This window comes from Clinocottus analis, unplaced genomic scaffold, assembly GCF_023055335.1.
Source record: "Clinocottus analis isolate CAN_PGR_092001 unplaced genomic scaffold, fCliAna1.0.p SCAF_9, whole genome shotgun sequence".
In the NCBI taxonomy this organism is placed as follows: domain Eukaryota; kingdom Metazoa; phylum Chordata; class Actinopteri; order Perciformes; family Cottidae; genus Clinocottus; species Clinocottus analis.
This window is the reverse complement of record NW_027176251.1, coordinates 19293318-19308398: the sequence shown is the minus strand read 5'-3', so window position 1 is coordinate 19308398 and position 15081 is coordinate 19293318. Positions and strand designations below refer to the sequence as shown.

General features: G+C 41.9%; 1 protein-coding gene across 2 annotated transcripts in view; it reads right to left on the bottom strand.

The window, feature by feature from the left end:
- ascc3 (activating signal cointegrator 1 complex subunit 3) overlaps window positions 1-15081 on the bottom strand; it is a 140706-nt gene that overhangs the window by 106749 nt on the left and 18876 nt on the right. For both annotated transcript variants that reach the window (XM_068569664.1, XM_068569663.1), the window contains exons 5-8: window positions 14364-14481; window positions 3788-3989; window positions 3040-3175; window positions 1599-1724 (exon numbers count right to left, since the gene is read on the bottom strand). In XM_068569664.1, the coding sequence (XP_068425765.1) occupies window positions 1599-1724; window positions 3040-3175; window positions 3788-3989; window positions 14364-14481 (582 nt within the window). The remainder of the gene's footprint in view (window positions 1-1598; window positions 1725-3039; window positions 3176-3787; window positions 3990-14363; window positions 14482-15081) is intronic.

The following is a 15081-nucleotide window of genomic DNA, read 5'->3' as shown; positions in this document are numbered from 1 at the left end:
CTTCTATGAAGATATCAATCGGCAGCTCCACCAGATTGGAAAGACCAGAGTGAGCGCAGGAGTCTGCTACCACGCGGCTCGATGCCCCCTCGTCCTACACCGTCTCCAGAAGTTTTACGTTCCCAAATGCAAATTTTTCTTTTCCTTTGTGTTTGCATTGTGTCTCTGTTCCGAACATGGTGGCCTACGCTGATCATTGTCAGATATTTCCTGGTTCATTGTTCGTCATTTGGTAACAAATACAATTCATTAATACATATTTAAATCTAGAGAATATGATTTTGCGTTGCAAACATCACCAATAGAATTAAATGTTCAGACGAAGGCTTTGTAAATAATAAAATATATTTAGCATAATAAATATATTATAAGGGCGACCGTGGCGCGGTGGTGAGCAGCGGGTTGTCCTTCACTCAGAGGATCGGCGGTTTGATCCCCGGCCCCGCCAGCCAGGGTCGATGTGTCCTTGAGTGAGACACTTAACCCCAAAATTGCTCCCGTAGCTGCGACGACAGTGTATGAAAGTTAGTCCTGATGTGGCACCTTGCATGGTAGCTCCTCTCATCACTGTGTGAATGATTCCTATGTAAAGCGTCTTTGAGTATTCAGAAAAGCACTATAAAAAATCAAACCATTATTATTATTATTAGTTATCGCCACTCGACATCTTCTATTGACTGCACGAGAATGTTCAGAATGTGTCTCTTCATCCTGCTGCATAACACGTACGAGCCTCCTGACTGCTGAAACTCCTACAAGCTGAAAGAATAACCCTGTCTGCTGTTGCTTTCCGGCTGTAGGCGTCCAATGATATGATATAATATCATAATGAGCAATATTATAGTCCACAAATAACACTTTGGGTAAATAATATATAAACACACAATCTTGTAATGTATAATACAGTAATATAATGTAACCCTATAATAACAATACAGTTTTCAAACTGTGACGAACTCACAGCACTTATTAATGTTTACTTCACCAGAAAAGAAAAAAAAAGGTCTTTTCTCAAACTGGTTCTTGGTTGCTGACGAGCAGCCGTCCGGCGCGGCGCTCATGCCACACTAAACGCATCGAGGTTACATGACATCACTTCCAGCAAACCTCACAGACCGAATAATCTCTGGACCCGGTTAGCTAAAAACACAAAAACACAGCAGGTGCTATGTTTACTTCACCCGTCTGTCCTCTGCTCCACTCTATCCTCCTATATGTGTGTGTGGGAGAATTCCACTTTCAGCTACCCGGGATACATCCAAATCTAAAAAAGCCTCCTCCCAACACCTCTCAATGTGACTAATTAATATGCTTTGTGTTGGTTTCATCTAAACATTGGTATTGCCGCCATTATTTTCAATAGCCATGTGCACTGTATAATGGAGCCATAATAAAATTAGGGCCGAAAAAGAAAAAGTAAACAATTAATGTATGTTCACATTATATTTGTGTATGGTCAGAGCAGTATTAAAACGACAATAGTTGTTGAGACACAGTTGTCTCAGAAATGTCAGTCAGACTTCAAAACTCTAGTGTACAAAAAACACATATACACACACAGAGTGTGCGTACAGACACATACACACAACGTATCCTACCTCATCCAGCTCAGAAATGTAGACAGGCTTCTCTTCAAAGCCGATGGCCATGGGTTGGCTGGGTGGGATCTCCACCTCTTCATACATCTTAGCGTTCTCTCTGCGGATTCCCTCGGGTAGCAGCATCTGAATGTCTCACACACACACACACACACACACACACACACACACACACACACACACACACACAGTAGAATGAGAAAAATCCAGACCTCACAAGTGACCTCAAAAACTGGATGAAGATAACTGGATTTTAAAACACACGGAAAGGAAAACATAAAGTAGAATTTGGCTGTATGTTCACAATGTTTCACATTTCTTTTATTCCCATATCCTTGATGCTTACTTGAAAATACAAAGTGGATCAAATGCACTTTGAACATCTCATCAACACTATGTTGTTTCAAACATTAATTTGAAGTACTCCACGTGAAGGCTCAATTTTATGGACTATAAAGCTGGCATAGTTGAATGTTTTTTTTATAGTACAGTTTGTGATAGTTTGTGGTACTATGGTTTGTGATATGAATTATTATGAGCTTTGTATTTTGGGGTACTTTGGGAGTTTTTGGTAAAGAGTAGTAAATAGAGAGTGATTATATGGTGCAGCGTTGGTTCAAAACATTGTGAAAACGGCCGACATAATAATAATAACCGGACCAGGAGAGCGGGACGTTTTGTCTCACAGAACAGTAATTCACATAGTCCCTGGTTGTTTGTTAAATATTATTATCCACCTCTCTGTCTATTGCCTAATATAATATAAGTACTCCCAGAAAACATATCAAAAACCTCTACTGTTGGTAACTCTGCTGCTCATGCCAGGACGAGGGCCGGGGTACACTTCCACATAAATTATTAGAAATACGAATTTATAGATAACCTCACTTCGTAGAGGTCTTTGGAAACCACCATCTACAATTAAAATTGGAACAATACAATAATGAATTTATAAATAATAATAAAAACACACATCATATATATAAATACATGAATTAATATTGTTAAAAAACAAAATGAGTAAGGGGCCGATCACACCGGTAGCCACTCTAAAAAACGCAGCCGCTTAAAAAACCCCTTGACAAAAACGCGCCGGGCATGAAAGGCCCGCCGTGCCATAAGAGATCAATGGTTTCGCTAGCGACGCGTTTTTTAGAGTCGCGTCTGATGTGATTGGCCCCTAAGAAAAACCAAAGAAGAAGAGGTTGTGGTTTTTACGAAACTAAAAAGATATTCCAAAAACTCCAAAAAGCATACGCTTATGGGTATTGTGTACGTCACTGTGGTGTAATGTGGGAACGGAACGATTGTTCATCAACCCGGTGGTTGTGCATCTCGCTGTGATTAGTGTTAAATATATACAGTCCACTTCAGCTCTTTGTCTCATATCCGAGGCACAAGACACTCGACACGCAAGACAATCAGCAGACACAAGCCTCACCCTGGCTCCTCCGACAAACGCGGGCATCTTCGCAGCCTCTGCGTAGCAGTCATAGACGTTGGGGTACCGAATACGTTCATACACCCGCTCTCTGCTCAGCAAAGGTTCACGGCGTGCCGTCAGCAGGGCCTGCTCCCTGTGCAAGCAAACACAAGACATACGGAACATGTGAAACAAAGAGGAACAGAATTCTGTGAGCTGTAAACAAAAGGAGCTTGATAGGGTAAATGAATTACTTCAAGATTAGGAGAAAGGAATAAACGGCAATGTCATTTCTACAAAAACACATCTGCAACCACTTGGTTCCATATGTGAACCCTCACATCCATCCATATTTCAGCTTTAGAATAAATAGTGCAGTTGATGATTAAAATGGAGAGGCACAGATGTGAGGCATTATGTTCCTTCCTAAAGTGGCTTACCTCTCTGCTAATCTTTTCCTTCACACTGGGCTGGATTTGGTCATGCTAAGTTTTTAATTAAACAGATCGCTGCTCTTTTTTTATTTTTCATCCGCCAAAATTAAACTTTCAGAAAAATCCTCAACAAAGAAAAGAGCTGTTGCTGGGTGTGTTTTTTTAAATTTATTTTATATTTTGTAACGCTCTAGCCAAGTTCTCATGAAAAATGCAGAAGCTTGTCGGTTTTGGTACGGATACCTAAGAGCAGGGAGAAAGGCGGACAGAGTAAGAACAAAGACAAATGAAAGGAAAGAAAGGACCAAAAGAAAGTTTGAAGAGATATATACCGCTGGATTCTCATCTCTCTGGGGTCAAAGGTCAGGCCAGCATCTGAAACGTCGCAGTCATCTATTCCTTTGCCTCTCTTCCTCTCTCTTTTTTCCTCTCTGCGGTACATCTTCATCATCTGTTTCTCCTGCTCTGACTGGATGGTCACCTGGCACGCAAAGGTGGGCTTGGTCACTTCTCCGCTGACTAACCGACTCATACCTGAAGGAGAAACATAGTAAAGAAAAGGCAAAAGGTTACTACATCAAAGCTTTACCTAGACAGGATCTAATCATTATATTTCTATAAATGGAAGTCCCATGGAGGACAAAGAAGGTATCTGCACATTAAGTATTAATTTAATGACTTTCAAGACCTTTTTAAAATCATCTTTAAGAGAAAATACCATCAATGCACCAAATGAAGTAGACAGACTCTGCAAAGTATCATTGGAGTGAAGTTAAAAATGAAAATAAAAAGACCCAAGACGAACACTTGGGACTACTTGATTATACATGACCCAACCAACCAGCCTGACCTGCTGGACAAAACACCACTGAACTGCCCCAGGAATTAGGAAGCTAAGCTAAGCTAACCCAGCTAGGACCTGAAACTACTCCACTTCCCAGCTGACTGCTGGCTGTCTGGCGCATGATGGATGAAAGCAGCGGTGAGGTTTGTGACTGTTGAGCCCACATCTTCACAGAGACCTGGATCCATCGTGGTCCAGGATCAAGCTGCAGTTGACGGGCGGACATCAGGACAGAGAGCAGGACTCCGGTGGTATGAGAGGAGGTGGACTCTGTGTGTGCACAATGATGCTTGGTGCTCAAAAGTATTGGAAGCTGATGGCCAATGTTTTCCTCATGGTGAGTTTTAATGTGAAGATGTCGGCCGTATTATCAGAAGAGATAACTGGTTTTGATGCTTATTCAATAAATGCTGTTTGTTGTTCGCATCCCTGTGTGGCATGATACAATAAATGTTTCACTGTGTCACTGATATATTGACATTTGTGCTGATTTTCATACCGGCCATTTAAAGTTGAAATGTTACATTTTAGTTTCAGCATTTCCTTTAAAGGGGATAATAACATCATTCTAGTGTATAGCTTTGCTCTGCTGATATTTGCAGAAAACAGATTAGTAAATTGTGAACACATAGTATATTTAAAATATTCTCCATGACCTCCATACTTCACATGGTTTTGATCATAGATTCTAATATTTGAAGAGTTTACAGGCCCCTCGCTGTGTGACCTGCTCCCTGGGCGGACAACAGGAGCATTTGCTCACATTGAGAAAACAACGTTGGGTCAGCCAATGTCAGCGGAGATGGATTCATATTTCAGCAGTAATCTCGATAGCCCATTGATGTCAGATGCAAGTGCATGTGGCACTGCAGGGGTTAATGTTCCCCATTGCAGCCTCCCTGTTTGAGGCACAACAGCTCAATAAAAGGCCGAATTGCTCTTGAAAACAGATGAGATCTGATGATTGCGGCGCGGCCCGGCTGATTGACTGAATGATTTCTTCTTTATCTCGTCTGCCGGCTCTACCTGCTGCACAGCCTTTGCTCTCGTTCCAGCAGCTCTCCCCTCTTCCCATCACTCTCACCCTCCCTCCCAGTACCTCTCCAACTGCCAACCCCTTTAACTCTGTCACCCTCCATGCACCAACTCCTCTGTCTAAATCTTACTCCCCCCCCCCTTCCTCTCTGGTAGCTATTGTGCCTTGTTGTGCATCTCCAATAATGATTGCTTCCAAATCTCCAGCATCCCTCTTTTCCACAAGCGATCATGGCGCCATCATCATGGTAAAAAGCGTCGCCAAAGCAGATCAGGTCTGCTTACAAGATGGTGGCATTGTGTTTTCACATCGTGTTTTGCATCAGGAGCAAATGTAGTTGTGACGTACCACCAGCATTGGGCAACTTTTAAGATGTAATGTAAAGCCTAAGTGAAGGACGTGTGTCTCACTGCGTTTGTTTTTATGACATGTTACTACTCTAACCACTGCTGGATGATAGCCTGGCACCAAACATTTGCTTTTCTATCATCTATTTGGGCTACCATCTATTAGTGTGACATTGTTTTCTCCACACTGACCGGAGGATGCTGGCCCCCATACTGTGTATATATGAGCTCGTCACGCTCAATCTGACAGCTGTAGAGCAGGAGGAGGATGTGTGTACATGACATAATACGATCAATGCTCATTCATGTATTTACGTGTATTGTTACCACTTAAAATCTGTCAATCACGGCAGTTTCTTTTCCATGGTGAATGACATGAAAACATTTAAACAATAAAGATGTATTTCCGGGTGGCCACGCGTTACTTGACATAGTAATTATAATTATATTACCGGAAAGCCTATTGTTAATGGATTCTACAATTTGTTACGGCTGAAAGTAACACATTTTTAAATATTACATTTAAGAAAACTAATAAGAAAAGAGTTGCCCTTATGTAAGTAATTAATGGGAGAAGTTAAATGTTGTATCCTATTCACCTGTGGTGTCTCCCCTTGAAGGCAAGAGTGCACTGTTGCATTTTATTGTCAGCTCAGTTTACATTAAAAATGCAGAAGTGGATTCCACCAAAAGTTGATATTGTATATTAAAAAAACAGGTCGCTCAAATCCAGCAATCTAATTGGTTCATGGCTATGACATAATACCCACATGCCTCTGTTTTACAGTTCTTTAAAATCTTTGTATCCCTCTATGCCTGAGAAAAAAAACCTTATTTCCATGAACTTTCATGGCTGCTTTGCGACACTTCCAACACGGAACGGTTACAAACAGATACAAAAGCCAGTAAAAGTGTCAACATTTAAGGTTAACTTTGAACTCCTGGTTGGAGGAGTGAACAGTGTCCCGAAAGGAAATCTATCTGCTGTTGTTTAACAACATGCAAAGCGTCTAAATGTTTTCTATGTCGTTGTAAGAGGTATTATAGAGCCTGAGCCGTTCTATTAACCGTTACAGTAATGACCCACCATGAAGTCCTGAAGTCTCACAATTAGCAACCATGTATTCAATGTGAAAACCTTCGCAAGAAAGAACTCGATATCAGAAGATGACCACTAGTCGATAAAAAAGGGCCTGGGGCCTGGACCTCAACACTCCTGAGGGGCAAGTAAACAAAGGGTGGTTTGAAGAATCACGATGGACCACAGGAGATGAATACAGAGAGCACAAGAGCATTCAGAAATGAACAGCCTGAACATCCTTTGTGCCCTGCTCGAGGAGAAAGGGTCAGGATAGCCCATTGTTCAGAGCGGAGGGATGAAACGAATCAGGTGACCAGTACCTCGGCCAGTCCTAGCGCTTCAATGCTGCACAGGGCGGAACTTGCCCAGAAGAACAGTGAGATTCATGAGGACTCGAAATACAAAATAATGTAAATAATAGCCAGATAGTTAAATCAATCGAAATAATGGAAAAATACATGATTATGAGCCGAGAGTGAGCTAAGTTTCATAGAAACCGAGTCCTTGGCCTGTGCAGGCAACCAGCCCAGGAGGGACTATTTTATTGCAAACGTTATCATGTATTAATAAAATAAATCTAAATCGGAACGTGTCTATAACTTTTATATTGCCATATCTCATTAACTTTGTGACCTTGTGAACATACAGATACTCTATGTCAGTAAATGTAATGTCAGTGAGAATAGAAAAATGCATGTCAATGTCAGCTATTGTGTGGCAATTTAATCCCTGGGTTTAACTGCCTAACAACACATACATACGCACATCTGAAGTATATATAAAAAATAAATGATTTCAGCTTCAACCAAATAACTGCTTAATGCTAATGACATATTTCCACTATCACAAAGTCATTCAGGACACTCCTTATAATTCTGTCTGCTTAAAGTGTTGTATAATCATTTCAATATACAGCTCTCACTAACACTTAAGCCCTATAATAATTATAAAGAATGTAAAAGTGTCTAAGTACTGACTTCTATGCATTACCAAGCACTCCAGGAAGCCAAATAGATTGCTTTATTGTAAAACCTGCTCCGCAGTGAGGAGCCGCGCATCCGCCGAGTGCTTGTTCTCCGTTAGCTGTCGCACTCAGGGTGGTGAGCCGAGTTTGTGCTCCAGCAGCAGAGAAAAGCCTTCGTTCTGATCGTGGCCCGAGGACATTGTCCAAAAGTCCCGTTACATTTGTGGCAGAACCATTGGCTACGGAACATCAAGCCCGGGAAACTGATTTCTGCGTGGCTTTCTACATATTCCTCGACACCTATACTGTCCAACACTGAACATAAAAGTGGTGTGTTTAATGACCCAGTCAAAGGCATTTGTACGCACAAACACAAACACTCCACGGGGGGCTATTCCTACCAGGTTGGGGCTGTCAGCCTCCCACTGGGCTCCACCTCTCTGCGTGTCTCCTTGATGTTTAGAGACGGCCAAACAACACACCTCAAACTTAGACAACTGCTCTTCCGCTTCTCGGCCAACAACGACACAGAAAACAGACAGAATGCATGTTCAAGTTAAGCTACGACTTTTCCATAAAATATATAGTTGCTATGCCGCTGCTAATGTTAGCAAAAAAAGATGCCTATCCACGCAAACGCAGAGTAACACAAACAATCAATATGGCCAGCTGACGAATGCGAGTCAAATATTTACAATCCTTTTAGCTCCATTTTGGCCTCAACTCACTAGCTCTGTTAAGACTTCTAGCTGCTTTGTGCTGGTTTACGAGAGCAGGGTTTGCATACCCTGATGAGCATAATTTGTCAGGGTTTTGACCAATGTATTGTGAGCCCCGTGTCCGGTTTAACTAACGGCATTAATCAGTCAACATTATTTTAGTTTAACTGCCCTCGTATGCGGAATTTAATGTGTCACTTGGCATGGATATCTCTGATCTGGATTTAGTTTGAAGACCTCACACTCATCTGGGACTCCTCCTGGTCAAAGACCTCGTCGTGCGTGACCCTGGTCAGCAGTTAGTCATGTGGTTTGAAAACCACAATGACTTCAAGACTCCCGATTACAAGACTGGAAGTTCTATATAGCGATTTAACGACGGTAAAAGTAGCGTCGCGTGAACTTTACTCGTAGTTTTAGAAAAATGATGTAAACATAATAATAAATATCTAAATATGTTCAACGGTTCTCAACTTTACTACAAGGGCTGCATAGGCATCAATTAATCTGCCTATTAATTTCTTAGTTAATCAATTAGTCTTAGTTTAACAGATGCTTTCACCGACAACATGAGGTTACAATCAGGGGATCAAAGTTGAGCTGTTGCCATAAACATTATTATATACGGCAGTGTCGTCCATATCATTATGTCTTGAATAGCCAACGATTTCTTCAGCTCTGTGTTCAAAAAGTTGGAGTGGAGAGACATATTGTCTTTAGAATTGTCCACCCCACATATCACTGCCTCTATCAGACATTGAAATGTGGAAAAAGAGCCGCTGAGAGAATCTGTTCTGTGATAAACATGCAAGTGCCAAGCCGCAAACTGCAATTTAAAAGCTAATCAGCAAGAGACAGGCATTCCCGCTAAATCCCACTCTTCCTGACGGCATGCAAATAGTGTAAAATTTAATCAGCCTTTTTTAACCTCTCCTGACTTCACCCTCAGTCGTCAAGGCAACACTAATCTCAAAAGCTGTCTGGCAAGTGAAAATTTTAAACGCTGATCAAAAGTTCTTCACAATGGGAATAACATCAGCGGAGTTAGACGCGGCATCCTGGTGATGGTAGAACTCCAGCTGGTTTCCTTTGGACTAAAATGGGAACATTTACTGGCCCATATATTTCCCCACTACATTTTATCTACCAAATCTTTGCTGATGGGTTCCAGCTGTACTTGTTTTAATGGCAAAGTCTGATCAACCTAGAGGTGTCTGTTGGCATCTGCAGCTTCTCTTCCGGTATAAAACGTTTAACGTAATGCAACAAGAGCAAAACATGTCGGATGTTTCCTGAACAACAACTTTTCCAATTTCATTTCTATAAAGTTGCTCTGCAGCAAACAGGTCACATTGTGCAGGTAAGTGAATTAGCTTACAAGTCAGCAAGAAAATAGTTCATCAACATCAAGGGAGTAGTTTTGAGCTGAGAGTAGAAAGTAAGCCTGTAATCCCCGTCAAATTCAGGCGTACATTTGAACCAGTAAACATAAAAAAATAATATCCGCAAACTTTACCGTCACTGGAAAAGTTAATGCAGATTAAAACACATTGTGTGTAGCTTTTCAAACTATATTTAGAATTGAGTGTTCTCAACTATAAACGACTTTAAGAAATACTGCACCCAGTGTCATAATGCTGTTGACTAGTGATGACCTGCAGAGCCTTAGAACACTGGTTTTGCCATTGAGATCCACGGCAAGCGAGAAACACAGAAGCCTAAACTTCAGGACGCCTACAACTTGAGTCCTACATAAAGGGGAGGAGCCATAAAGATCATGAGATTGTTTTTCCTAAAAAAAAAGGTATACAGTGGTCCCTCGTTTATCGCGGCAGATACGTTTAAAAAATAACCCGCGATAGAAGAAATCCACGAAGTAGTCAGCTTTATTTTTTTACCATTATTATACATGTTTTAAGGCCGCAAAACCCTCAATCACACACTTTTCTCAGACAGGCATTAACATTTTCTCACATTTCTCTCTTATTTAAACACTCTCAAAGTTTCGCGGATTTAAAAAAATAATGAAAAAGTTTAACAAATTTCATTTTAATGATCAATCGACGAGGTCCTCTGACCGTGCCTCTTTGTCCGGGCGCCGCTCCGCTGACTTTTTATCCGGACGTATTCTGTGCCGAACGTATTCTGTACCGTACAGGAGACACTGCACGGAGGAGACTGATTGACAAGGTGTACAGTACAGTCCCTCAGCTTAATGAGGGCGCAGAACGCAATGCGCATTCATACTGTACGCCGTAAAAAAAAAAAAAAGAAAGACTTCTGAAATGACCTTGATAAATATTATAACATTTCTGACTGACATGATTTGTTAAGCTAATATCAGCTCGTATTTATGTCATTTTGTAATCTTACTTCCGTTATAAAGAAGAATTGTGATTCCTTTGCTTAGTGCCACCAGCTTTAGTGTTAAAGCTGTGAGGAGCTGCTGGCTCTGTGAGACCGGCAGGTCAGCCAACAATGTCTTTGTAATGACTCTCACTGCCAAACGGGTGAGACGAAGGTTAAACTGCATGTTTAAACTGCAAGTTTGACCATGGGGTATTAAAAAGTACTAATATATCAAAAGAAGGAATCATCACTTTGCCGATAGCTCGCCAGCTAGCAACTAGACAGACCGACAGGTTGGTTTAATGTGCTCTATGAGTGTTGGCCTACGTCCGACAAAAACACAGACCACGTCTGCTTTTGCAGCAGCGGGTTTCTAATACGCTTTGGGACTTTTGAAGTCCCTCGTAACGGAACCCTCTCCACCAAGAGACACTGAATGAGCTGAATGTCCTCGTACGCTTTCATACATCAGTGTCACAGTCACTGACGAATGTGGGAACATTACTGGAGAACCTTAAAGATTGGAATAAAAATTGCAAACTTCCAACAGGAAGTCAAAACATTATTGGGGCAGCTCTGGACAATGTAATTGATCACGCTCTAGTTGTAACCACTAACAGTGTACACCATGTAAACCGTACGCTTGTGCGGAGCATGTGCGTCCTTGTGTATGTGTGTGTGTGCGGAATGTTATGGGAATCTGCTCACATTGAAAGAATAGCACCGCAGGTTGTCAAAAGGTCCATAGCGCACCTCCAGAATCAAACAGTTGTAATCAGGAGTACATTTTTTCAACACTCGTAATAGGTTTATTCATCTGAATGATTAAATATTTGCATTGACTTAAATGTATTTGATTTATTACATCAAGTATGAGCTACACTAATAATTGCATTGTGTAGTATTACAACTAAACAAGATTAGATGGCACACATCTATGATTTAAACTGATAGATGAGCATAAATTATCTCATGTACTGTTTCACACCATTCAAATCTATATATAGGACCTGTGCGTTTCAAGTGACTCCAAAACCTCTCCAGGATCTAAAGGAGTGTGAATGACTTGAAATAGTTGCAGGGATTATTCTGACAAAGCAAGAGCTCTCTCCTCTAATCTTCAGCCGCTCTTTCATGTCTACCTAGCGTATGGATCAAAAGACAGCTCTGCCAATGAAAAAATATCAATCCTATCTTCCCACCAATATCTTTAAATACCTACAGCTCTACTCCACACACTGAGAAGGGGACAACCAGCCAACTCAGGACAAAGGAAACCGTGGCTCAGGATAGAAGACAGCATTTCAAGTCAAAACCAGAACCACATACCAGCGCCAACCGGCCAACTTGCACTTCACATCCCTCAATGCTGTTTGTGATGGCATTTCTCAAAAATGCCATCACTTCATTCGAGCAGATATTTGTGTTGAATTGGCAGAATTGGCATCTGATTTCTTGAGATAAGGACATACATGTCTTTTGTGACGTCATAGCAACCTTTGACTGAAGCAGTCCATCCCTGGGTCCTAAGTGGATGTTTGTTCAAGTTTAAGAGAACGGGAAAGAGCTGAGATCCCAGTGACCTTTAACCATACAAATATAATCAGCACATCCTTGAGTCCTTGACAACTGTATAAAATTGGAGGAAACTCCCTCCAAGTCTTCCTGAGTTATCGGGTTCAGAAGGATGGGACGGACAGAGGGACGGAAGAATCCCTCCAGATTGTGTCTGTCGCCGGCGCAGTAGCATGAAGACATGAGCATGGAAGGCGGGTAAAGCTAAAGCCAGGCTGCTTGAGAACAGCTCACTTTCAAGCCTTGAGAAATACTACCCGATACAGAATCAATAAACAGCTTTAAGCTGCTAGAGAGCCAGATAACGACAACAAAAACCCATGGAAGGCTGTTCCACACAAGAGCCAGTGCCTGTTCCTGAGCAGCACCATGACCATGTCAGCCCTTAACGTGTCCATGTATGGCATGATATTACAGCATGTCTCTTATACATGATTAGGCCAGTCACAAGTATTTCTTAAATTGCCTCGCCTCATCGTCCTCCCCTAAAACTTTGTTTTTCACCTAATACTAAGCAGTTTGACATCACTTTTTATCACCGTTTCATAACTATGGACAACGGCCAACAAGCTTAGACAAAAGTTGCTTTATCATTTTGATGCCTTCCTCTCAACATTGACATCTTCTGGAAATGTTTGCCATGTAAAATCTTCTTCTATAAATCAAGAGAGCAGAGCTCTTTGCTCCAACACCTGAAGCAGCTGATGCTCCAGCTCTCATCCAACCGCAGAGCTGCTTTAGGTGCATCAGATGTGTCAAAAGTATAACATGATGCATATGTCATAAACTACCATTGTAGATATTGATCTATTTACTACTGCTCGGGGCCAATAAACTGATGACGGCAATGGCCAAACATATAACACCCCCATGTTATGGATTCACAGTGTGTAGATGTATTTGGTATTTTTGCAGTACTGGGCCTTTATATATATATATATATATATATATATATATATATATACACTGTACGTTTACAGCAGTTTAGAGTCACAAGAGCATAGAATATAAAAGCTGTTAAATTCATCGTTTATACTGAAGGCCTTGATTACAACGAAGTCTCATTGGCCACAGCGTTTTATATAACATATGAAGGAATCAGAATGCAACATTTGTTTATTGTTACAACTGCGACACCAGTGCCTAAAACCTCCAAAACAACATCCAAACAGCAGACACAAAAGATCCTCAGGTCATTTCTGGTCTTCACTGTGCCTCTCCCAGCACCTGACACACGGTTATGCTACTTACTAGCAGCTATAACGTTACCCAACATTCCTAGGGACAATTTGTACATTTTCAATTATTCAGTGTTACACATTGTGTATGTGTCATTGTTGTGTGAACCGTCTATTACTCTATGAATAGAGTTAGTTAGTGTGAGTGAGTTAGTAAGTAAATGTTGTTGAAAAGAGTCACTTCTCATTGTGGTCACCCCTTCACCCGATCGTGGCACTCTTCCAGCCAAAGGGCCAAAGAGGCAGTAAATAAAGAGATCATATCATCCGAGTAGATGAACACGTATGCTGGATCGATCGGTGCGCTGGCCATCAGTAGTATTATTGTATTGCAGTTGCTTGGTTGTTATCTGCCGACGTGTAGGCAGATACAGTAGGATGTTTGGTTATGTTTGGTTGGATGACATTGCGCAACCATTCTGAACCGGGTTTGAACACAGAGATTGAGCAGCAACGGTCTGTCTGCAAATGAGCTCCAGCATAACTTTCCCCTGGAGCTGACAAACACAATAATGCAGCTGCGGGGAAGGCTCTCAGTGGTTATTGGCACCTCTGTGTCATCCACTTGCATCAGAAAGCAAGAAATGTGGTTGAAAAATGCATATATAACCTGAAGACCTTCAGAAGCCTGCACGGTTCATATTAATCTTTTCTTTTATCTACGGACACTAAGAAATGGTGTTTATGTTTACTCCAACTAGTCAATAGAAGTGTGTTACTATGGCGATGACCTGGTTGCCATGGGGCTGTCTCACCTGCTGGGTAGCTGGTCCTGTCAGTTGGGATGCTGAGGAGGGAGTCGACGATGGTCGCCCTGCACTGGAGGAGGACGGAGATCATCTCCAGCCCCTCTGGGCCCAGCAGCTCGAACAGCTGGAGGTAGAGCGTGGAGGAGGGGGAGTGGGAGGGGGGCAAAAAATCAGTAGCCAAAAATACAGAGTCATCTACAGTAGCAGCAAACACACCACACACACACACACACATATCCAAACATGCATACACATCCTATGGCTTCTTACTGCCAAGGCTGAGCACCTGGTAATTACCATCCGCCTGGTACAGAATATGCTCTGCCGCTTAGCCTCCCAAACATAGCCACCTGGCACTTAGCAAGTGACAGAAAAACAACAACAACTTGAAATCCTGTGCACAGCAGCTCACAATTACAACCCGAGTGAGGACGAGGCTGCACAGACAATCGTCGATATCATCGTGAGACAGAAGTGATGATCAAGTTTGTGTTCTCTAATTGGAAAATAGTAGACCTGAAGGCCCAGGGTGTGTAATTTGATCCTGTACAACAATGCAGTGGGTTTTTTTTCCCCCCTTCATCCTCTCAGAGCTGGTTTCAGAATCGAGGTATGGCTTGCTCTTTCAGTCCGTCCTCCCTTGGGAAGGCAATAGTTAGCACAGCAGGGAACTGAAACAACAGACGCTCTTTGATGTCAGGTCAGCCACTGTCTTTGTTGGGGT